The following is a 25,778-nucleotide window of genomic DNA, read 5'->3' on the forward strand; positions in this document are numbered from 1 at the left end:
CAAAAATGTTGCATGTTAGCAAACCTTTGTATAGTTATATCGAGGTTTGATGTATGTCATATGCAGATCCCTGTATGTTTATTCTGCTGCAGTATCAATAAAAAATCGTTTACACATATATGTTAAATGTTAAATAAATGTTAAATAAATGTTTAATAGACTCAAGAAAAATGTCAGGAGGCATTTTTTCACGGAGAGAGTGGTGGATGCTTGGAATGCTCTCCCGCGGGAGGTGGTGGAGAGGAAAACGGTAACGGAATTCAAGCATGCGTGGGATAAACATAAAGGAATCCTCCTCAGAAGGAAGGGATCCCCAGAAGCTTAGCCGGTGGTGGGAGGCAGGGCTGGTGGTTGGGAGGCGGGGATAGTGCTGGGCAGACTTATACGGTCTGTGTCAGAGCCGGTGGTGGGTGGCGGGGCGGGTGGTTGGGAGGTTGGGATAGTGCTGGGTAGACTTATACGGTCTGTGCCCTGAAAAAGACAGGTACAAATCAAGGTAAGGTATACACAAAAAATGGCACATGTGAGTTTATCTTGTTGGGCAGACTGGGTGGACCGTGCAGGTCTTTTTCTGCCGTCATCTACTATGTTACTATGTTAAATGAAAACTGTTATGTGTTATGAAGCGTGGCCAATAAAATTGGACAATGCTTATTTACAAAGTCATTCTTACTCTCTGTTTGAAAGACGGATGGGTTCGAACGGATGAGATCAAGCCTCATGTACAGGTTAAACAGTGGCTTCCACTGGACAATTTCTGTTTGACAGCGCTGCACTGTTGGTACAGATCGTTCCATTTTCTGTGCATTGTAACTGGTAACGGTTAATACAGGCGTTTCCATTTCACATAGTAAAGTGCTATTGTTGAACCAATGCTGCGGGGTTGATAGACTTGAGGACTTGAGTAGATGAACAGGCAACTGCATGGCAAATCACAGATGTTGTGTGACATCTGTGTATAGACACATCCAGTCGAATTGTCGACGGCACATCCTACAATTAAAGAGAAAACAAGGAGTGTCAGGACAGCAGCAATAGCAAATAACCCAATAAAGCAGTTCACAAAATGGTCACGACAGGTCGCATGTAAAATCCATCAATAACGAGTACAGCACACTAACCATTTCCCGCAAGAATCCGTCATTTCCTTGGTCTGGTATCTCTTGTTTCCCTTCCCTCCCTCCTTGTGCTATATCGGCAGCTCTCCCTTCCCTCCAGTTCTCCTCCCCCTCTCCCATGACCAGCAACTCTCTCCCTTAGCCTGGCGTCACAAATAGCCTGTACGTTTATGGAGGAGGCAGACTTCCTGTTGCGGTAAACTGATTCTGTTTTTGATGGCGGGACCAATGGGACATGGGTGCAATCAGTGGCCCCCAAAACATTGGGAAAGCTACCTATACTGAAGAATTGCACTTTTAACTGCTGCAATTCTACCTCGCTCCGCGGGAAACGGACATAGTCCCTGCAACGTGCAGTTAAGGCATTCAAAACCACTTTTAGATGCTTTGAAAATGTTGATTGCTCCACACCACAGCAAGCCCCAACCACGTGCTGGAAAGAACCCGTTGCCAGGAACTGCAATGTGCACAGTAGTTTAACCAGTCCAGGGACAGCATGTGATCGCGCAGTTCGGGAATCAATGTCTCATTTTATCTTGGCATAAAGTTCTAAAATAGCCTCTCTATTCAAACGGTACATATTGACGATCTCCGTATCAGACATTTCCTACGACGACACCCTTGTGCGTTATACACGCTGCCAAGGTAGCGGCCTGAAGACCTGCTGGTGGTCAACCCCCGCCCTTGCTGGTGGGTCTCCCTCCTGCACTCCTACCTGCGCTTCTGCAAGAATGCGATAGCAGGCAAGGACTACTGCTACACCACCATCACATATCGCTAAAAAGGAAAGTTGACAAAAGCAGTACAAACAAATTACTCCCCCACTCGGAACAACGCGTGCTATAATTTGTCTTCCAGCTTTGCACTTCCGGCTCACGTGAAGGAAGGAAGAGGACCTGGCATTATTCTGCAGCACTGTTTTTCGACATAGCTCTGTTCAACACCTCTGTTCATGAGGCACTAGTTTTCGATCATCCAGGAGGAACGCGAAATGACCTTATTTACATGAGATTGACTATATTTAAATGTCATGTGCGCAAGTGCCTGGTGCGCTTGTTGTTTATGGCGGTAACCACGTTATTCATCCCACGTTGTTAAAAGCGTACACAAAAACGGCGCTAATGGGCTTGCACGCTCGCGTTGACTTTTGATCATTTGCACATGAGTGCATGACAGGATTTCTAGTCAGAAAAGTGTGTGAAAGTAAGTTTTTCTGTGAGCTTTGAATTCCGGAATGCAGATGAAGAGAGTTGAAGGTGAAAAGTGTTGGATTTGAGCAGAGAAAGAAAGTTGTAAAACTATGTTTTTTTTTTGTGTACTGTTTAAGTATCTGAAAGGAAATTTCTCTGCCAGTGTTTAGTGCTGAAACACTGAATGCAGCTGAAGTGTGCTGAAGGTGAAAAGTGTTGGATTTGAACAAGAGAAAGAAAGAACTAAACTGTTTTTTTGTTTGTCTGCTGTTTAAAAGTTCTACAGTTAAGACTGTGGTGGAGCGACCCTGTGCAAGGTTGTGTAAGACGGATTTATGCAAGTGGATTAATCCCAGTTAAGCCTTTAGGAAAACTGGTCTCCAAGCTTAAGGTTGGGCTTCCAGTATGTGTGTTCACATGCTGGTGCACTAGAGTGGAATATTGCATGAGTTTGGAGAGACAAAGTTGCTGTGAGCAGTGTGACTACAAGATCCAATGAAGAGTGCCCTTCCTTAGTTAGGGAACTCAGTACAAGAACAGAGAAACTATTTAAGGTTATACAATTATTATTTATTTTGTTGGTTAGTAAGCCACAGTTATCCCTGAATCCCAGCTAGTGCTGTTCCTGCTGTTAGTCAGGAAGGAAGGTGGTTTTTTTTTGTTGATTTAATTTAAAGGGTGAGGGTGAGTACTGAAAGGGAAGATCCTGAGCTCCAACATACAAGCAAGGGGAAGAACAAAAAAGTTCCAAGAAGGGCCAAAGATAAGTCTTCACTCCTTTGCAAAAGGACACTGAAGGGTCACAGTTTAATCTGACTTACCTGTTGTAGAGACTGAATCTGGGTGTTCACACCCAAAAGACAAAGTAATTCAAAATAATTGATTCTTGAGACACACAATATAAAGGAAATTTATAGGTTGAGAGAGAACAAATAAGATACTTTAGTTAATACTTGTCTGTTGGTTTCACTGTTGTTCTACTGCTGCACTTGTTAGAAAAATTTATGTATTTATGTATTTTTGTATTTTTTATGTATTTTTATGTTACAAAAGAACCTAATGTGTTAAGAACATCACTTTTTCCATACCCCAAATTGGATTTAAATAAACAACTAGTAGCTTGTACTTACCACCTGTCTGCTTACTGGGTCCTAAAATCCTTTTTGTTTTCTTTTCCCCTCCATGGTCAAGGACTTCGGAGGCAAGGTTAGTTTATCTCCGAGCTCAGAGGTGAACTGCAGGCTTGAGGTATTCGGCCACGGGTAATAGTACTTGCAGGGCCTTCTGAGATGAAGCAGCTACAAGAAGTCAACAATTCTACCTCTCCACCTCAGCAAAATCACAAATGAGTCCAAAGACAAGTTTGGTCTTGAGCTAGCCGCTTTTAAAGCGGGTCTAATTCACGTTTTTCTTTCTGGCACAAGGAAATCGTTTTGCTATCGGTTTGTTATTTGGTGAATGATATATTGTACTGGTATGGTGGGGCCAGTATATATATTTTTTTTCAGAGGGTGGGATGGATAGAGGTACCGTGTTAAGATGGAAAGGTCCTTTTGTGGGGAGTTTTATAAAACATGAATAGGTTGGGAGGCCAGGGGGTGTGTAGATTGGGGACACGGGACTGTTGGTGCCTTTCTTGCTGTTTTTGGTGCCTGCTATTATTCTTGGGAGGGGATGGTATGGGGGTGGGGGGAATTGGGGGTGGGGGAGTCCTGATACAGATGTAGCATAAGTTTTTTTGACTTCTGTACTTTCTGGGGAGAGTGATGGCTGGGACATTCTCCCAGGTGTTGTACTTTTTTTCTGTTTTTACTATCCTTTTGGAAATATGGGTCACTTACAGGCTCATTTTCAAAAGAGGTCATCCATCTTTCGACATAAATCGGAAGATGGACGTCCTTCTCACAGAGCCGTCTAAATCAGTATAATTGAAACCCGAATTTGGACGTCTCCAACTGCAGTCTGTCGCAAGGACGTCCAAATTTCAAGGGGGCATGTCGGAGGTGTAGTGAAGGTGGGACTTGGGCGTGCCTAACACTTGGACGTCTTTGACCCATAATTGAAAAAAGCAAGGATGTTCCTGTCGAACACTTGGACGTTTTCACCTGGACGTGTTTTTTTTTATGAATAAGGCACAAAATGACCTCTCGTTACTCCCCCAGTGGTCACTAACCTCCTCCCACCCTCAAAAATCTTCTTTAAAAATATTTCGTACCAGCCTCTATGCCATACTCAGGTCCAAGACAGCGCGTGAAGGTCCCAGGTGCAGTTTTAGTGGGTACTGCAGTGCACTTCAGACAGGCGGACCCCCCTACCTGTTACATTTGTGGAGGAAACAGCAAGCTCTCCAAAACCCACCACAAACCTACTGTACTCATATATAGGTGCCCCCCTTCACTCCTAAGGGCTATGGTAGTGGTGTACAGTTGGGAGTAGTGGGTTTTTTTTTTGTTTTTTTTTGGGGGGGGGGGGGTTCAGCACACAAGGTAAGGGAGCTATGTTCCTGGGAGCATTTTATGAAGTCCACTGTAGTGCCCCCTAGGGTGCCCGGTTGGTATCCTGGCATCTCAGGGGGACCAGTGCACTACAAATGTTGGCTCCTTCCATGTCCAAATGGCTTGCATTTCAGACGTTTTTGACATGGACATCTTTGGTTTCGAAAATCGCCGAAAGTCAGGAACGCCCGAATCCAAGGACGTCTCAATTTAAGGATTTGGATGTCTCTGATGGTATTTTCAAAACGAAAGATGGACATCCTTTTTTTTTTTTTTTTTTTGAAAATACGGTTTTCCCTGTCCCTGGATTTTGACATTTTGCAAAGACGTCCAAATCGCAACTTGGACGTTTCTTTCGAAAATGCCCCTCTTAATGTTTTAAAATTGATATCTTGGAAGGTGGGAGACAGCAAAGGTGGTCTTAAGAAGGAACATCATTGCTTATTATGCCCCTAAAAAGAAAATGAGGGCCAAGGCTATTGATTTTGGAGTCCCAAGTTAGGTTGTTAGGTTGGATAGACAAGCCTTCAGTTTTGTTTTGTTTTTTTTGCTGCTGCCAAAGGAGATGCAATTTCATTTTTTAACAGTTTATAAAATTCCGCCCTTTATCCATCAAGGCCCAGAGCTTTATAGGACTTACTTTGGGCAATCACCGTGACTTTATCCTCAGTGATAAAGAGCATTCAAGGCAGTGGCGTAGCCAGACCTGACATTTTGGGTGGGCCCAGAGCTAATATGGGTGGGCACTATATATATAAGTATGAGTAGTGTTTCTTGGAATACTACAAAATAATGCATTAGAATGCATTTGATCACGAATTTCTAAGTAGTCTGCCCAACAGCTGCCCTGCATCAACATAAACCACATACATACTTAATAGAAAAAAAACAATATTTTTTATATAGTTACATTATCCCGTATCTTAAACTTGACCAGACATAAGTCTACTATAATGGCAAACACCTCAACATATGACAAGATCTCCACCATCCATCCTGTAGCTAGGCATTAGCCCTACCCTACCCCCACCCCTCCCTAGAGCCCAACATCAGCCGTGTCCTAAGCCCTACCCATCCCCCGTCTTGCATCTCCCCTGCTCTTCCTAATCTCACCCCCACCCCACCTTAAAGCACACTAGCATTAAATATAAAACATTTTGTATTTTAATGTCCTGCGCATGGCAGAGCCCACCTCCATTCAGAAACCCACCTACATTAATACAAAACGGGTTTTTGTTTTTTTTAAATCCTGGGCTCTGCAGTACCCAGGCCCAGGTTAAAATAATTTTTTTAACGTTTTTGTATTTAATGTTGGTGGGTTTCTAGGTGGGGATAGGCTCTGCAGTGCCCAGGTTAACATTAAAAAAAGCGACCACCCACACCAACATGAAATCTACAGCCTTTTTTTAAATTTTATTTTAACCTGAGCATTGAGCCTATCCCCACCCTGAAACCCACCAGCAGTCCAGCATTATACATAATAAAAATTAAAACATTTGCTTTTACCTGGGCTTAAATGTTGTTGCAGTTATGCACACTATGCAGTCAGTGTGCACGTGGAGCAGAGCACTGCAGACTGCGCTGGATCCTGCACCTGGCCCTGTTTGTGGCAGCACGGGAGTGCTGAGGCCCGTCTGAGGCTGAAGTGAGTGACACAGCACCTTGGATGCTAAAGCTGCTGCTGCCATATTGCTTTGTCTGCACTCTGCAGTTACTCTCACCGGTGCCTGCTGTCCTGTCCCCCACATGCCCCCTCCCCCTGCAGCGTGAATGCGACTCATCGGGCCCGATCTCTTCCAACTGTGTCTGTGTTCCACTGCCAGTACTGAGCTCCTCCTAGGATCCGACCCAGATTCGGGACGGGTCCTCGGAGGAGCTCAGTGCTAGCAGTGGTACACAGGCACAGTTGGAAGAGACCGGCCCGACATAGTAACATAGTAGATGACGGCAGAAAAAGACCTTCACGGTCCATCTAGTCTACCCAACAATTTAAACTCTTATGTGCTACTTTATGTGTATACCTGACCTTGATTTGTTTCTGCCATTTTCGGGGCACAGACCGTAGAAGTCTGCCCAGAACAAGGCCCCCCCCCCAACCACCAGCCCCGCCTCCCCCCCCCCCCCCGGCTCTGCCACCCAATCTCAGCTAAGCTTCTGAGGATCCATTCCATCTGAACAGGATTCCTTTATGTTTATCCCACGCATTTTGGAATTTCATTACTGTTTTCATCTCCACTTCCTCCCGCAGGAGGGCATTCCAAGTATCCACCACTCTCTCCATGAAAAAATACTTCCTGACATTTTTCTTGAGTCTGCCCCCCTTCAATCTCATTTCATGTCCTCTCATACATAAGCACATAACTATGGAACGCATTACTTGTGACCTGAATTGACTACTGTTGGAAATAAGATACTGGGTTACATGGACTATTGGTCCAACCACAATGCAGAATATCAAATAGATGCGATAGCCATTACTTCTAGAAAATTAGTATCCAGTCTCTTGCTCAAAAAAAATCAGTTACTATGGAAAATTATTCTTATTAATATGAAAAAAATAATTTAAAAACCCTCTAAATGCATATTACATAATGCTAGAGACAGATTACCTAGCCATCTGCGGAAGGGTTAAAAAAACCCCTCTTTGTTAGTCTACCCTGCTTAATTTTTGTGTATTTTTATGTTTAGCATATAGTACAATCCTCACTGGACACATTTTTTTGGGATTTGCAGACTATAGTTTGTGATAAGTGTTAACACTAAACCAAAAGAAAACACTACTTCACAAAAAGCACATTATTACAAAAAGCTCTGAGACTGGATTTCAGTGAGCCTACGACCCTCACGTACAGACAGTCCTGAATCTTCTGTACGTCTCATTTTTCTTCCGATTTTAACTCAGCTCCCTCAGTTCAAAGTGCAAACCTAATGTAGAAGCAGTTGCCTTCCTCGGACTCAGTCTCATGCCCTGAAAACTGGAGCAAAAATACTGACGAAAAGGAAAAATCTGTCCCCAACGGCCACTCTCCGGGTTACCAAGTCAATCATGGCTGCCCTCACACACCGAGCACCATTCTTATAATCAACCCCACCCCCGCGGCGCCCGGCATCTAACCCCTCTCTTCCACTCTCCTGATCCTGTATCTCTCCTCCAGTCCGCGATCTGGCATCTTTCCCTCCTCTCCCCTTCTTCGCATTCACGCCGTGCCGTGGGGGGGAAGCAGGCACCGGTGAGAGCAGCTGCAGAGTGCAGACAAAGCACTATCACAGCAGCAGCATTAGCAACCGCGCGGCGATGCAGTCAGCGATGAGCTACCCTGTCAAAGTAGATCCTCCCAGCTGCTGATTAACTCCACTACCGACTTAGGCTGAATGATCCGGACGGACCCGAGCACTGCAAAAACCGGTAACAATCCAGGCTTGTGCAGCTTAACCGGCGCCTAGAAGATCGGCGCCAATTGGTGAATCAGACAAACTGGGCGGGCCTAAGCCGAGATTGGGTGGGCCCAGGCCCACCCGTAGCTACGCCCCTGATTCAAGGAAGCCTGATCTCATTGGGAAATAGCAGGTAAACATCAAGTTTGCAAATAAGTAGTACCCAATAAGCCTAAATCCAGGGGTTGCACATAGAGCCCCTCATAAAAGTTAGGAAAAAGATCAAGAAGCCCCGATCATTCCTTATGAACTCTCCAGCACCAGTTCGCAAAGTATTCACCCTATGGGGCCCACTATTCTTTTTTGCAAGGCGGGCCAACAACTTCCCAGTTTTGCTGCCAAATCTATATAGGTGGTACTTATAATAGAAAAGTGACTTTTTAGTTCGTTGATATAACGAGACGCTAGCAACCGAGCCCTATTAGATAATGAGGGGAGTAGGGGATGGGAATTTTCCTATGTAAAATTGAACTGCACCTCTGTTTCATGGTTGCATGTTCATATGTTCAATAAAAACTGTTCACACTAAAAGGCATCTAAGCACAAATCTCCAACATAGTTTGCAGTTGGTATAAACCTGAGAAGTACCCACATTTACACACTTAATTTACAGAATACGTTATGCATGTACCTGCCAAAACTAGACACGTGTATTTTCACCAGCTCTATGGCTGGCGTGCTCATGCATATGTTCATATGTTAGTATTCTGTAAGAAAAGTAGGTGCCTACTTTCCCTTATATACTAATATTATACCCAGATCCTATAAAGGATACTCAGATTTGCATGCAATCCTGAGATGCGTGCATACAACTAAACTCGGTAATGAGCCAATTAACACCAATAACTGGGCACAAGTCAATTATTGATATTGGCATGCATCTTGCTATTCCTTAAAACTGCGCCCCCAAATCCCATAGCACACAACCTGAAAGGAGGCTTGGCCATGGGAGGGGAATGGCCAGGTAATGAACATTCTGGAAATTTGCATGCAGTTACAGAACAACAATGTTGGGTATTATTAGGAAGGGTATGGAAAACAGGTGTGAGGATGTCATAATGCCGTTATATCGCTCCATGGTGCGACCGCAACTTGAGTATTGTGTTCAATTCTGGTCGCCGCATCTCAAGAAAGATATAGCAGAATTGGAAAAGGTGCAGCAAAGGGCGACTAAAATGATAGCGGGGATGGGACGACTTCCCTATGAAGAAAGACTAAGGAGGCTAGGGCTTTTCAGCTTGGAGAAGAGACAGCTGAGGGAAGACATGATAGAGGTATATAAAATAATGAGTGGAGTGGAACAGGTGGATGTGAAGCGTCAGTTCACGCTTTCCAAAAATACTAGGACTAGGGGGCATGCGATGAAACTACAGTGTAGTAAATTAAAACAAATCGGAGAAACGTTTTCTTCACCCAACGCATAATTAAACTCTGGAATTCGTTGCCAGAGAACGTGGTGAAGGCGGTTAGCTTGGCAGAGTTTTAAAAGGGGTTAGACGGTTTCCTAAAGGACAAGTCCATAAACCACTACTAAATGGACTTGGGAAAAATCCACAATTCCAGAAATAACATGTATAGAATGTTTGTACGTTATGGGAAGCTTGCCAGGTGCCCTTGGCCTGGATTGGCCGCTGTCGTGGACAGGATGCTGGGCTCGATGGACCCTTGGTCTTTTCCCAGTGTGGCATTACTTATGTACTTATGTCCTCTACTTGCCTCACTTTTATTACATAGAACAGTGATTTAACCTAATGTGATGTCATAGTGGCTCATTCCACCAATAAGAGCCAACCTCATTAGTGATGTCACAATGGCTTGATTGTATAGAATGTTTGTACGTTTGGGAAGCTTGCCAGGTGCCCTTGGCCTGGATTGGCCGCTGTCGTGGACAGGATGCTGGGCTCGATGGGCCCTTGGTCTTTTCCCAGTGTGGCATTACTTATGTACTTATGTCCTCTACTTGGCTCACTTTTATTACATAGAGCAGTGATTTAACCTATTGTGATGTCATAGTGGCTCATTCCACCAATAAGAGCCAACCTCATTAGTGATGTCACAATGGCTTGATTGTATAGAATGTTTGTACGTTTGGGAAGGTTGCCAGGTGCCCTTGGCCTGGATTGGCCGCTGTCGGGGACAGGATGCTGGGCTCGATGGACCCTTGGTCTTTTCCCAGTGTGGCATTACTTATGATCTGCGCCCATATTGCATGCCAGGAATTACACCTGGTTTCAGCAGGCAAGTCTTGGTGTCCCAGCTGGGCATGGGAATTAGCACTACATGCTTTTCTATAAAGGATACTCAACCCAAAGCACCTCTTCAAGCAAGGCTACACAAATGACTTGACTGAAATTAGGAATCCATCTGTGATACCCGGATCTGACCATATGACAGAACCTGAAATATGCTTCCTCATTTACCCTTCTTGAATTCATCCCTCTTCCAACTATCATTATACATTCTTCCATAATTAATAACACACTATCCCAATTTACACCCTCTACCACCTTCCTCCCTTACCTATCCTACTTACCCACTTTTTATTGTCCACCTCTTATATACTATATTTAGCTGTTTATCCATTTTGTGTTTTCTTGTAAAGTATTTCTTCACGGAGAGAGTGGTGGATACTTGGAATGCCCTCCTGTGGGAGGTGGTGGAGATGAAAACGGTAATGGAATTCAAACGTGCGTGGGATAAACATAAAGGAATCCTGTTCAGAAGGAATGGATCCCTCAGAAGCTTAGACGAGATTGGGTGGCGGAGCCGTGGGGGGAGGCGGGGCTGGGCAGACTTCTACAGTCTGGGCCCTGAAAATGGCAGATACAAATCAAGGTCAGGTATGCACATATGAGTTATCTTGTTGGGCAGACTGGATGGACCATACAGGTCTCTGTCGTCATCTACTATGTTACTATATGTTACTATGTTGTATTATGTAAGCCGCATTGAACCTGCTAATAAGTGGGAAAGCGTGGGGTATAAGTGTTACAATACAATACAATAGCGCTGGGCACCATTTATATTGACTCTGGTCCTATATGCCAACCAGAGGCCCTCTGGGCATCTACATAGAGGCACACAATTATAGAATTACCCCGTTGGAGGGTAATTCTGTAAAGGGTGCACCTATTTATTCTTATAGGATACTAGTGTGATAGGTGAAAAATGTTTCTTTATGTTTCAGGCATGATCACTTGTACCAGCCACAGAGCTGGTATAAATTCTCAGGCTTGGCTCGTTAAGGAATGCACAGAGATTATATTCCTTTTTTGGGCTTTGTCCTCAAATGTGTGCCCCACGTCTATGAATACCCACCTGCAAAGTTATACATTATCAAATGCTAGCACATAATAGAATTGTGTGGTAAAAAAAATGGTTAGAACACACAGTATTTGGAGAGTATTTGAAGAGGTAACAGGATACTGGGCTTGATGGACCTTCAGTCTGTCCCAGTATGGCAACTCTTACGTTCTTATGGACAGACATCAATACACATTTGTGTGATTCGATGAACAGTGGGTGCATGTCCATAAAACCTTCCGTTGGGGCAGTAGTTGCTCATCTTATATGAGAACACTCAGTACCAACCGTTAGAGGAAAGAATCAAGAAGGTTGTATTGACTCCTGAAGTAGGCGTTTTCATGCCTAAACACAGCTCCGTGTCGAGTCTTTTATAGTTGGTGCTTTAATAAATACCTTGACTGCCACCTCACCTCTGGAGACTTGTTCTGCTTTTTGGAAGGCCATCTGCCCATCCCTACCTTGTGTGTCTTTAGAAAAATGGTTATTCAAGGCCTGGCAACATTGGCGCGTGTATGACTGGAATGCCAACATTTCCATCCATTCCGGCAGCTTCTCATAGAATTACCCCTTTTATATCCAGGGCCGATCTTAGCAAGTGCGGGGCCCTGTGCAGACCAATTTGATGGGGCCCCACCCTAGCCCCGTCCCTACCCTAGCTCCAGGGCCCAGCCCCCCTCCGAGTTCCAGGGCCCCCCCTCCTTCCGAGGCCTCCTTCCCTCTGAATTTTAAAAGTTACCTCGTTGGGTTACAGGCAGCGGCAGGTAGCAGCAGTGAAAAGCATGCGAGCTCGGCGCTTCAGGAACCTTCCGTTCTCTCTCTCAGCTCTGGCCCCGCCCATGAGGGCAGGACCAGAGCTGAGAGAGGGAAGGGAAGGCTCCTGAAGCGCCGAGCAGCTCGCACTCTTTTCACTGCTGCCGCCTGTAACCTGACGAGGTAACTTTTAAAATTCAGAGGGAGGGGGACTGGAACTCGGGCAGTTGGGGCAGAGGCGTACCGTGAGGGGCCCCCTTGAGTGCGAGGCCCTATGCGGTCGCCTTGCCCTAAGACCGGCCCTGTTTATATCCAACAGTCACTTAACAACTTCTGTTCCCTGCAAAGGATATTTTATTATCTTTTATATTTTCTAAACATACCATTTTACAATCATTTTATTGCACACAGACAAGCATTACAGTACAGCAAAACAACAGGGTGCCTCCCAGTCAAACGAGGGTGACAGTGTTGATAAGGCAAAAGAAAAAGGACAAAACTTTACAAAATTTGGTAGCTAAAATTCAAAAAGTTTACATAACAAAAAATGAGCCATAAACAAATACCCTCAAAGTTGGATAAAAAAACCCCACTGTTGAGAAAGAAAATTACACATTGCCCATAGTAATCATCAAAAATTAAGATTATGCGGATTAATATTCAATAATCTCACTTACAAAGAGGTAAAATGGATTTTTATTTAGTGAAAAACAAGTTTTATTCAGAAAAGAGGTGGAAGTAAGTTTGGCATTTTGGCCCTAATACAAGTTTAACAGATTTTTTTTTTAATAAACCTCTCTAATTTATGGCTTTTTCTCTCTGAAGGAAGGCCTGAAGGCCAGGCTGACATTCACTGTTTGAAAATGTTATTAGTCAGGCAGCAGATCAGGCAGCCAACTATTTTCCACAGGATGGGCTCATACCTTTCTGTTTTTAGCCCACTGCAACCATGGATTTGAAGATCTGGATTTAGTAGGAAAAGCACCTTGAAACCCTAATAACGGGGCTGCTGTGCATTATAGGAAATGTAGTTCAGAAGACCATTTTCCTTACAGCCACTGCTTGTTCATCTCCTTAAGTAAAAAAGAAAGGCATCTGAAGGGGCCTTTTTGGCCCCCAAGGCTCATGCAGCAACATCCTTGTATAATTTTCACCTTGATACCAACAAAAAGGCATCTGTCTGCAAAGAATTCATATAAAATACCTCAGAAATTGACCAGAGCTGGAGTAGAAAACCAAGAAGCTTCTGATGTCTGGTGATCATTTTACCAGTTTTTTTTTTTTAATTGCTTGAGCAGCACTATAAAGAGACTGCCAAATGTGGCATTTTAAAAACAAGAACTCGCAAGACAAAGAACAAGAAAGAAAGAAAGAAAAAAAAAGCTATGGTCAGAACAGCAGTGTGGAGCTGAGATTTCTCCTCCTCCATGGCCCTGGAAGCAGCAGCAGTGTCCTTCTGTGACATCATGTTGTGGAAGATGGAGGGGGGGTGGGGGGAAGAGAAGGGGCAGGACGGTATTACAGTGTATCTGGACTATTGTAATTCACTCTACGACGGCTGCAAAGAGCAAATACTCAAAAAAACTCCAAACAGCCCAGAACACGGCAGCCAGACTTATATTCGGCAAACCAAAATACGAAAGCGCAACACACCCCTTCGCGAAAAACTACACTGGCTCCCACTCAAAGAACGCATCACGTTCAAACTCTGTACCTTGGTCCATAAAATCATCTATGGCGACACCCCAGCCTACATGTCGGACCTAATAGAACCACCACCCAGAAATGCAAAAAAGGCATCCCGCACATTCCTCAATCTCCATCCTCCCAAACGTAAAGGCTTGAAATACAAATCAGTGCATTCATCAACCTTTTCCTATACAAGCACACAGCTCTGGAACTCGCTGCCACGTAACCTGAAATCGGTCTACAAAATGACCAACTTCCGCAAACTCCTGAAAACTTATCTCTTCGACAAAATATATCATAAAGAACAACGCGCGTAACTCTAATTTCTTTAAGATATCTAGGAATGTTCTTTAATGTCTTTTGCTTTCACACTATCATGCACCTAACGTCTATGGCTTTAACACTATCATGTATTTCACCATCATGTACCCAAAACTTGCTGTAAAACCAAATGTACATTCTTTTCTATTTCCAGTATCCACGATGAATTGTAAGCCACATTGAGCCTGCAAAAAGGTGGGATAATGTGGGATACAAATGTAATAATAATAATCATATCTGCTGCTAGAAATAGCGGCACCCATCCCTCCATGATACTCACGTAAAGCAGCGTTTCCCAAGTCAGTCCTGGAGTACTCCCTTGTCAGTCAGGTTTTCAGGATATCCACAATGAATATACATGAAAACCTGACTGGCAAGGGGGGTACTACAACACCAACTTGGGAAACATTGTTGTAAAGGACCAGAGCAGTAGCCGGTGAACTGACGTCCACGGAAGTCGGTATCTTCTCTTCTGTAAAGATGAAGGATGATGTGGTGAATCTCCAGATGTCTGACCTACAGGCTTGGTCTCTTCCTTCCCTGTTGCACCAAGATCTGCACTGAGCAATGTTACTCTGGTGTGGTTCACTCAACGAGTCAAGGCAGATCATCACAAAGCCCTGGTATAAAACGGTACTTGCTTGGGTGAGGAAGACAAGTAAGCAAGACCAAATCATACATTTGGGTTACAGTTACCACAGGACCAGGTTTCCCCGAACATGTTCTCCTTTTGAGGGCACTGTCGGGCATCCGGGAAGTTCTCTACATTTTGACAGGTCGTCCGGTTTACGGGCCCAAAGCGATGAACGCGCAGACACACACATCCACGCCTGTATTAGTGAAGTTATGGTCACCTGATCTACTGGCCCGTGCATGGTATGGCTGAGTCAGCTCGTGGCATGCAGAAGATCGTCCATCCTTCCTCATGCACTGCAAGTCAAGGACCCAAGCAAGGTCGTCAGACTCAACTGACCTGTTGCTGCGAGTCTGCAACTGAACTGGGTCTGGGCGGGCATCTGGCTCACTGCCGTACGGTGCCCCCCTCTCCCATCACACACCACCAGGAGGCTAGCTGAGCCTGAGAGGGAAGACGGGAAGCAAGCAAGCCTGAGCCCGACACTGTTGTGTACAGTGTAGCCAGCTCTTATGATCCTTCCTGCAACACTCAAGGAGAGGTGAGAAATCCTTTGGGGGCTGGGGCTGGGAATTTGCTACGATTAAATATTGCTTTAGCAAAAGTAGCAACCATTTTTTGGGGTCCTCTTTTTTTGTCTCTGCACATACGGTAACCCTAATCGGGGTCAGCTGTAAGACTACAACAAACCTCCTTTACCACCGCACTGCTAGGGTTACCAACTAGTTTTATGTTGTCCAGACAGCTCTGATTTGGTCTTACCCATTGCATCTGTCATAGATGCAGTAAGACCAGGGGCCTTGTCCATTCAGCTGATATGGGAGTTGGTGACCCTATGGAAACCACAACCTCATTACCCATCTTCTATCTAAACTTCAGGAAACCACTAAAAACCAACCTCTTCAAAAAGGCTTACCCCACCAATCCACCGTAAATCCCCACACCCAGCAACACAGCATAACCAATGATGGTACTGGACAATATACAATCTTTATTCCCGTTGACCCTCATGGTGCCTGACACACACCTACCTCATTCGACCACAATATAACCTTGTATCTGTTATCAACCGACTGGCGAACACCTTTACGGTACTATGTAAGCCACATTGAGCCTGCAAATAGGTGGGAAAATGTGGGGTACAAATGTAAGAAATAAATAAATAATATTCCTTCTTTAGAACTGACCAAATCAGCCACCTTAAGCCACAGCTTGGTTCAGGCTTCACATTTAAGGAGGCTTGAACAGAAGAACATAAACATTAAGCTAGCCAGCTGAACCTGCTCTCACATCTGGCTGGATTCGGCATGAATTATATGTATCCGGTGATCAACCACAAATGACAGGAATTACCAATCCTGGCTGCATAAATGACCAATTTACTGACAGAGCCTACAAACACTAAATCTTTGGTGTTTCAAATTGACCATGGAATGTGCTGTCCCTCTATCAGTGATTAAAAACAAATAAATTAGGATTTCACTTACACAGCTGAATCTACTCTATATCTGGCTGGAATCAGCATGAATGTGTGGGATAAACAGAGGACCACTACATAGAAGAAGGACGCAATCCAATTAAAGCAAAACTTAAATGACCTCAGAACTGGAATGAGCTTTGATGGCAGCTTCAGAGGTTCGGAAGTAAGACCGATGCCAGGTAGGCTTCTATGGTTTGGGTCCTGTAAATGGCAAAAACAGATCAGGATCAAGGCTGGAGTGAGCTTCAATGGTAAACTTCAGCAGTTGGGAATTAGACCTGGTGCTGGGCAGACTTCTACGGTCTTGCCTCAAAATTGGCAGGGAGAGACAGAGATCAATCATTAAGTGGAAACTGCGCAGAGTGCCAGATTCAGCTCTGATCACCTTGATGGGCAGAATGGACGGACCAGGCAGGTCGTCACCTGCAGACATGTACTATATCAACAATTCTCAATATGACTTTTAAATGAAAATACTGAATTTGCATTTGAAATGTTGATCGGGTGTTTACACAGTCTTCAATCTCGCTACCGGGGTGAGAGAGCTTAGATTGCAGATAACAGTCGTTGCAGTTCCGAGAACAGACTGTGGATCCCAGAAGAGACAATTACAGTACTTCTAAAATGAGCAAATGAGTACAGCGATGCATGGGGACGATGTTATCTTAAGACTGCGTCAACGCCGAGACTTGCTAGGTGACTTAGGGGCCCCTTTTAGTAAGCCGCGTAGGCGTCTAGGCGCACCAAATTGGAGTTACCGCCCGGTTACCGCATGGCCCTTGCGGTAATTTCAATTTTGGCGCGCGTCCGCTATGCGCGTCTGAAAAAATATTTTTTTATTTTCTGGCGCACATAATGGACGCGCGCCAAGTGGCATTGGATGCACGTAGGTCATTACCGCCTGGATTCTTTACCGTTAGGTCAACGGCAAGCGTTAATGTCTCAGCCCCAAAATGAATGCGCGGCAATTTTGATTTTGCTGCATGTCCATTTTTGTCAAAAAAAGAGCCTTTTTTACAGGCGCGCTAAAAAAAATGGATCGGCGTGCGCCCAAAACCTGCACCTACACTACCGCCAGCCATTTTTCAGCACGCCTTTTGTAAAAGGACCCCTTAAAGATCTGCTTTGGAAGCAATGGAATGCACTCGTGAATGGATGATATACCCAAAAAGCAGGAAGCAGCCACCATGCTGGGTTACGCTGAGAGGCTTCTGGCAATTGCAATTTTTTTAAAATGACTGTTTAAAAAAAAAAAAAATTTATAAGGTGAGTTTTTCATTGTTGACAATTATCCACTAAAATTCTCTCTTTTTGTGGGGAAAAATAATTTCAGTAACCATCTGAACGTATGGTTTTGCAACTATTCGTCAGATATTACAGTGGTAACATATATAAGATAGCTCCCTCCCTGTGTTATATACAGTACTAGCCGTTGAGCTCGTGTAAACGGGCTCGTTTTGGAATGGGGGGGTTCCGAGGCCCCCCCCCCCCAGCCCGAGCACTGTCTGTTCTTGAACTTACATCGCACCACGCAGACGCAGCAGGGCACATCAGCAAAGCTGCCATCCGGACGGCCTTCCTTCTCTGCCTGTGTCCCGCCCTCGTGTGACGTAACGCGGTGAGGGCGGGACACAGGCAGAGAAGGAAGCCCCGTCCCGAAGGCAGCTTTGCTGATGTGCCTGCTGCGTCTGCGTGGTGCGATGTAAGTTCAATAAGAAAGACAGTGCTCGGGCTGGGTGGAGGGGCGGCGGAGGCGGCGACTCTGGGTGGGGGGAGCGGTAGCAGTGACCTCGTGGGGGGGGGGGGGGAGGGCGGAGCGGTTGCGAGTACGTCTGCGGCATGCGCAGTAGAGACTTCCCGCTCTGTCCCGCCCCCCTCATCACATATTGATGCAGAGGCGGGGCAGAGAGGGAAGTCCCTACTGCGCATTTGCGAGTGAGTACGACACTCGCCTTTTATATGTTTGATTATTATCCTAATAAAAAACCCAGATGGGCTTGTGGCCTAAGAAGGCCAGAACCTCACGCTGCAGGACCAGGACACTGATTGCTCTAGTCAAGTTTCTATATGCGACGTGTAAATCTGGTCTGAGCTAGTGGCTTTATGCGACACAGTAACGCAGCTGAAAACAAATGGTTAGATAGGACTGAAAACGGAAAAGAATCAGGGGAGGACCAATTAAAAAATAAAGAAATGACACTGCAGAGAAAGCATTCACAGAGATAGTTTTCCTTTTTCGGGATTATTTAACCCTCAACAACAAATACATGTGGTTAGAACTATTCAGTTTGTTGCGACTCCTGATGCAGGCAGGTTGTACCGAAACATGGCAGTATGTCGAGTCCTTCTTCTGAACTTCCACTGTTTTTGGGGAATTTTTATTATAATAAACTTGTGTTTGATATTCTACTACTACTACTTAACATTTCTAGAGCGCTACTAGGGTTACGCAGCGCTGTACAAATTAACAACTAAGGACGGTCCCTGCTCAGAAGAGCTTACAATCTAAAGGACGAAATGTCAAGTTGGGGCAGTCTAGATTTCCTGAATAGAGGTAAAGTGGTTAGGTGCCGAAGGCGACATTGAAGAGGTGGGCACTTACATCTAAACAGTACTGCCTGGCCTAGTAATGTTCTAAAAATATTTATTTATTACACTTTGCAATTCCCATCATACATTGTCCGATTGGTTTACAAAATAAGACATATATTAAAAAAAAGGAAATGATATCAAATTAAAAGAATGACACCCAAGAAAAGGTGTCATTGACAATGACCTTGACTACATCTCCCACCACTACTACTACTACTTAACATTACTAGGGTTACACAGCGCTGTACAGTTTAACAAAGAAGGACAGTCCCTGCTCGAAGGAGCTTACAATCTAAAGGACGAAATGTCAAGTTGGGGCAATCTAGATTTCCTGAATAGAGGTAAAGTGGTTAGGTGCTGAAGGCGACATTGAAGAGGTGGGCTTTGAGTAAGGATTTGAAGATGGGCAGGGAGGGGGCCAGGCGTATGGGCTTCTAGGACTTCTAGGTTCCTTTTTATCTATTTCTTTCTTTTTAATTAGTTCTCCCCTACTTCGTTTTCAAAGGGGACTTTTTTTTTTTTCTATTTGGTGTCTTGCTAGTTAGGATTGGAGACATTAGGCCAGCATACTACACACTGAGCATGCTTAACCTGTTTGTGAAATCTGCACGTGTAATAGGAAGTGGGTAGTGGACCGGTGACTCCAGGGAAACGGGGATACAAGTCTACAAGGATATCACTTTATTCAATGACTCGACACAGTACTGTGTTTCGGCCACAGGCCTGCCTCAGGAGCAGGGGCGTATCTGCGTGGGGCCACAGGGGCCTGGGCCCCCGCAGATTTCACCCTGGCCCCCCTCCCGCCGCCAACCCCGCTGTCTGACGTCGCACCACGTTGTACGCGCGTACAACGTGGTGCGACGTCAGACTCCGAATCAAGTGTACAGCATGGCCACGGACGGAGGAGGACGACGAACAAGAACTTTGAAGACCTCGGTGGCTGGCGGGGGTTGGGGTCCCCCGCCAGTAAAGGTAAACAACATCAGCGGGAGAGGGTTGGCGGCAGGAGAGGAGGTGGAGAGAGTCGTTGGTGGCAGGGGGGGGCTCTGGCTATGGCGGGGGGGGGGGGGGGGGGGGTCGGTGGCAGGGGGGGCTCTGGCAATGGCGGGGGGGGGGGGTCCGATGGTGCCGGGGGGGGGGGGCTAAAATGTGCCCCCTCCATCTGGCCCCCCCTACTGCCAGAGTCCAGATACGCCCCTGCTCAGGAGTCCTGAAAAAGACCTTTGTAAACCTGCTGTGTCTTAGCGTTGCTATGTGATATCACATAGCAACGCGAAGACACAGCAGGTTTACAAAGACTCCTGAGGCAGGCCTGTGGCCGAAACACAGTACTGTGTCGAGTCATTGAATAAAGTGATATCCTTGTAGACTTGTATCCCGTTTCCCTGGAGTCACTGGCCCACTACCCACTTCCTTTTACACTGTTATATCCTCGTGGGAGTTAGTGTTCATCCACCTTGGTGGATTGCTCTCTCCTGTGAAATCTGCACAGCACTGACAGGGCCAGGCTTAATCCCAATAGCAGCACGCAACGCAAGGAATTGCCGTTAAAAAGGACTAAAGACTGGGGCTGGCCAGGAGGCTCAATGCAGTACTGTGGGGAGACCTGGGCTTGATTCCTGGTTCAGGTCTTCCACTGGCTGGCTGGTGAAGCTGCGGAGTTAACAGTCTCATAGTCTGTGGAGGAAGGGGGAGGGGGAGGAGGTCATTAATCATGCGATATCTTGCTGTCTCAGAGCTGGCATTAGGGTTACCCCCCCCCCCTCCAAAAGCAAGGCCCTTATATGGTTGGGAAACCCGCCCAGCGCATACCAGGATGAACTGAGCAGGGTGCCGCTATTTTGAAGGCAGCGCTGGAAAGAGGAGGGAGTGCTACTCCCTCCTCCAATACGGAGGTACCGGTGGTGGTGGTGGTGGTGGGGGGGGGGGGGGCACTAGGACACCAGGGCCTTGATTTTGGAGGGGTTCCAGGGTGTTTGAGAGGTCTGGGCTTTTGGCACTTTCCCAGGATGATCAACTCTAATAATGTACTTAAATTTGCATGTTATTAGCGTTGATTATTGGGGAGTTAATTCCCCCATGCTGTTGCAGCACTATTTTTAGGGCGCTGTTTCAGAACAGCCTGAGGAATTGATCATCGGGGCCTAGTCCCGGAAAGAGCTGTGGTGAATCGTTTTCGGCTAAGAATAACCAGGCTAAGGGGGGGGGGGGGGGGGGGGGGATATAAAATCAAGGGGAAAATGTTCAGGTAATTATGAATCAAAATACTAAAGGGTCAAGAGAGACCCACCAAGTCTCCAGCACTCAACCCCCAACCCCCCCCCCCCCAAAAAAAAAAAAGTTAAATTATTCAGCTTCTATTAAAAAAACAACATTGCAGACATGGTGTCCCACAAACCCTGTACACTGTCAATGAAGGAAGACTTCGCTGGTCACACAGTTAATATATTACAAACCAAACAGGATAGGCCAAGATGGTGTTCAGAGAGGACATGTAAACAGAATTATATAAACTTTTTTAAAATCACCACAGGAACCATCTGGTGGTTTTGTTTATGAACCGCATGAATTACTGGGGCTCAAAGAACAGTCCACACTTGCATTCTGGGGCAACAGGGGACAAATCATCTCCAAATGTCCTGAAGCACTGATTTATGCATGTAAATCTATAAACTGACCACCAGAGGAGGCATGAGTTTGCATGACCTATGCATGTACAATCAACCACTGAAGGAGGCCGGAGTTCACAGCGTGATCAAGAAAAGAAAAAAGGTCATACTATTTTTTAAAGGATCTTTTTGGCTACCCTCAGCTCCCTTGCGGTTTTAATGGTAAGAGCATGTGGGACAGGGTGTAGGGGAGAAGACGACAATGAGAAACAATTTAACATTGAAATCTCAACACAGTTTCAAAATCCACCATTTCCAAAGTTCTTATTTCAATCATTTTTTTCGCCCTGATTCAGACGCACAATTTGACCTCCCTCCACCTACCTATAAACTAAGACACATTTGAAAAACACACACACCAGCATATAAATATGCCTGTATTAACCGTACAATAAAACAGGAATAGAGGTGCTGGGTACACAGAATGTTTCTACATAAAGGAGTGACTTTCAAATGCCGTGAATAAGGTGCATATGATTATTTTTCATACTGGGTTCAACTGGAGATTAATATGTAAACAATCGACACCAACACTGTGACCTGTACTGGCTGCAAAGTGCGTCGAGACCCTTTGGAGCTGCTCACGAGAACTGGAACTGGAAAGCAGAGGAGCAAAGAGCCCGAGATGGTTCTGCACGGCAAAAGCTGCCATAGTTGCAGCTAATTCAACCAACCTTCCCCCGCATGGGGTACTTCACTTTTCAACTCCAGGGGTAAGGGCTTTCAGCTCTTCTGCTTCTCATTCAGGTCTCCTTTTGGCACTCTCTCCATTTTAAGATACTCTTCTACATCAACATGTCGTCGGGCTTTTCGGTGTTGGCTGAAATGCGATGGCGCTTGAAGGAATGGGGTACCCTTCTGTTTGCTGAAGGCACCTCTTAGCACTGAAGGTAAGGACTGGCTTTTTCTTTTCACGGGATGCGGGCGGAGCTCCGATACTTTACACCACGTTTCTGGCACCGGAAGGGAGACCCCAAGGATGGCTTAGACCTTGGTGAGCGTGCTGCAGGTGAGGAGTCTCACGTTGACGATCCCTGGGAAATTAGTGGACCTTTTGCCCCCTTTGTCTTGGAGCTGAAGGCTGTGCTGTGTATGAAGTTCGTTGGGGTCGCCTGTCAGGACCACTTGACCCATGAACTCGTCGCTCACCACATTATGATTCCAAATCTACCAAAAGCAAAAAGCCATGTATTAGGTTTTTGTTTGTTTTTTTTTTTTTAATTGTTAAAAGCTATGGGTTCAATATTCAATATCTGGATATGAGCAGCCACTTTCCAGATAAGTACCCTAGCTGGGATAGTGCTGCTAAAAAAATCTTTCAGATTGCTCCAGGCGCTATCCAGATAATGCTACAATGATACTCAACAAAAACTCTATGCAAAGAGGGTGTCCTGGACAGTGACTGAATATCACTGCTATCTGTATTAGAGAGCTGCATAGGAATGAAGATTTAGGGTTGCCATATTTGCCACCACCAAAAAAGAGAGAACACATGCCCCGCCCCATCCTGCTTCGGTCACGCCCCCACCTTGTCCCCTGTCACACCCCCTAAGGGTGTCCTATCCTCCCCTCCCCTTAACTTACTGTACTGCCCTGGTGGTCTAGTGACCTCTTGGGGGGCAAGAAAGAGCCCCCTCTTTCCTGCCCGGAGCGGCTGCAGACTGTCTTGCTGTCTCCTGTCCTGGCGCCAATTCAAAATGGCTGCTGAGAGTTCAAGCACTGACCTTGCAAGACTTCTGCAGTAATCATTCGACGGCTGGCGGTAAGGTCTCAGACCCAAAATGGACGCGCACCAATTTTTAATTTTGCCGCACGTCCATTTTCGGCAAAAATTTTTTAAAAGGCCTTTTTTTTTACAGGTGCACTGAAAAATGGATCTGCGCATGCCCAAAATGCGCCTACGTTAGCGCAGCCCATTTTTTGGTGCACCTTAGTAAAAGGGCCCCCTATATTTATACTTGTTCATTTTACTACCAGGGCCGCCGAGAGACTGGGCCGGACCCTGCCCCTGCTGCTCCCCCCTCCACCCCCCCCCGAGGTCGCCGCCGCTGCTCCCCCCCTCCGTCCGCCACCGGGCCGGGCCCCCTGCATTGAAATCGCAGTCTCACCTCCGTGAAAGCAGCGCTGCAGGCAGCAAAACACCTCCCTTCGGCCCTCCTTCCCTCCTTGTGTCCCGCCCTCGCGGACGTTACGTCAGACAAGGGCGGGACACAGAGGGAAGGAGGCCCGAAGGGAGGCATTCTGCTGCCTGCAGTGCTGCTTTCACGGAGGTGAGACTGCGCTTTCAATGCAGGGGGCAGACGCTCGACGACAGAGGGCGGATGGGACTGCGGCGGCCGGCCCCCATTGGAGGCCCGGGCCAGGGGAATTTTGTCCCCCCTGCCCCCCCTCCCTCTCGACGGCAATGTTTACTACTTATGCTGCTAACAAAATTGTAAGTTTGATGTTAAATAATATCTACTGTACACTGCCTTGGGTGAATCTCTTCATAAAGGTGGTTAATAAATCCCAATAAATAAATAATTAAAAAATAACACTGAATAGTAATGGTTAGCCACAGATAAGTGATTTAAGTGGGCAGGAGTCTCTCCTGCCAGCTTTAATCAAATAGAATATTGCCCAGCATGATTTTTTTTTTTTTTACACATTCTCACAAAGTTCCTGTCTCAGAGGATATTTAACTACATCTGCATTGACTTGGGAAACTAAATGTGCCAGACTTGTTGAGAAGTCCGTGTTAAAATCAGTGGCGTAGCTACGTGGGGCCACGGGGGCCTGGGCCCCCTTAGATTTGGCCCTGGACCCCCCTGCCAATGACCCTCCCTCCTGCCGCCAACCCTACCCCGCCGCCACCGTCGCCGTGGGCTACCTTTGCTGGCGGGGGACCCCAACCCCCGCCAGCCGAGGTTGTCTTCTTCCGGCGCAAGGCTTCGTTCTGTTTCTGAGTCTGACATCCTGCCCATTGTACGTGCAGGACGGCTTTGTTCTGTTTCTGTGAGTCTGACGCCCTGCACGTACAACGTGCAGGACGTCAGACTCAGAAACAGAACGAAGCCTTGCGCTGGAAGAAGAGGACCTCGGCTGGTGGGGACCGGGGTCCCCCGCCAGCAAAGGTAGGCGACGGCGGGGGAGGGTTGGTGGCGGGAGAGGGGGTCGAGAGGGTCGTCGTTGGGGGGGGGGGGGTTTAAAGTTGTTGGTGGTGGTGGCGGTAGGCAATGGCAGTGGGGGGGGGGGGGGTCGGCAGCGCCGGGGGCTGCTAAAATGTGCCCGCTCACCTCGGGCTCTGGACTCCCCTCCCGCCGAAGTCTGACTACGCCCCTGGTTAAAATAGCTCTCCCAGTTGTCAGCCTGTGCTTGCAGTTCCTGAACCAAAGGGATAATAAAGCTCCTGTGGATTTAGCAGAGGGGTGCCGACCGAATGCTCCGCCAGTCCCCAGTGGGCCTCGTTGGTTCACACAGACATAACCAAAATTTAGGTGTCAGTTTCGAACAAAACCGGGCAATACGTTTTGGCTGCAGTTTTCAGTTCTGACCGAAAGTGATTAGTCAGTTTCGGTAGCAGTTTCAGTTTCGGTGACCTCTAGTCTAGACTAAAGAGAGAAAGGGGGATGAACTACAATATTTGATAGGATAGTTAGGGAGGGAAAGCATATAAGGATAAGACTGTGCTTCCAGGATTTGCTTCTGGTGGCAACCAAGAGTCAGAGTAGTTAAGAAAATGAGTCTGTAAAAAGGAACGTCTTGAGGTCAACCTTGAAATGTTCAAGGGGAGGATTGCATTCTAAGATGCCCAGGTGGTAGCTTATTCCACAGATCAGGGCCCTGGACAGAAAAAAATGGATCACTGAATATTTTCATAAACTATTTTCCCTGAAGGTGGAAACCACAAGGAGGTTTTGATGGGACAACCTAAGTGTCCTAGAAGGAAAGTAAGGCGCGAGGAGGCAAAATAGATAACCAGGTTAAGTTATGGATTTTAAAAACTAATAATAATATTTTGTAAGTTATGCAACGGGAAAGGGGAAGCCAATGTGCTGCTTTTAGACCTGGGAGGCAGGACAGCTGGCTGTTTAGCCACAGCAGCACCTACTGGTCACTT

The 25,778-nt window shown here is 46.2% G+C and overlaps 1 protein-coding gene and 1 long non-coding RNA gene across 2 annotated transcripts in view; one reads left to right on the plus strand and one right to left on the minus strand.

The window, feature by feature from the left end:
- The first annotated feature begins 400 nt into the window (after positions 1–400).
- Positions 401–24,077, plus strand: LOC115458700. The gene is made up of 3 exons (XR_003940139.1): positions 401–410; positions 13,773–13,783; positions 23,994–24,077. It is a non-coding gene; the product is annotated as an uncharacterized LOC115458700 (long non-coding RNA).
- The window catches only part of LOC115458699 (calpain-5-like), a 145,936-nt gene continuing 141,121 nt past the window's right edge, over positions 20,964–25,778 (minus strand). Inside the window, exon 12 of the mRNA XM_030188527.1 lies at positions 20,964–22,846. Within this exon, the coding sequence (XP_030044387.1) occupies positions 22,664–22,846 (183 nt within the window). The 3' untranslated portion in view covers positions 20,964–22,663. The remainder of the gene's footprint in view (positions 22,847–25,778) is intronic.

The sequence above is a fragment of the Microcaecilia unicolor genome, unplaced genomic scaffold (genome assembly GCF_901765095.1).
Source record: "Microcaecilia unicolor unplaced genomic scaffold, aMicUni1.1, whole genome shotgun sequence".
NCBI lineage: Eukaryota > Metazoa > Chordata > Amphibia > Gymnophiona > Siphonopidae > Microcaecilia > Microcaecilia unicolor.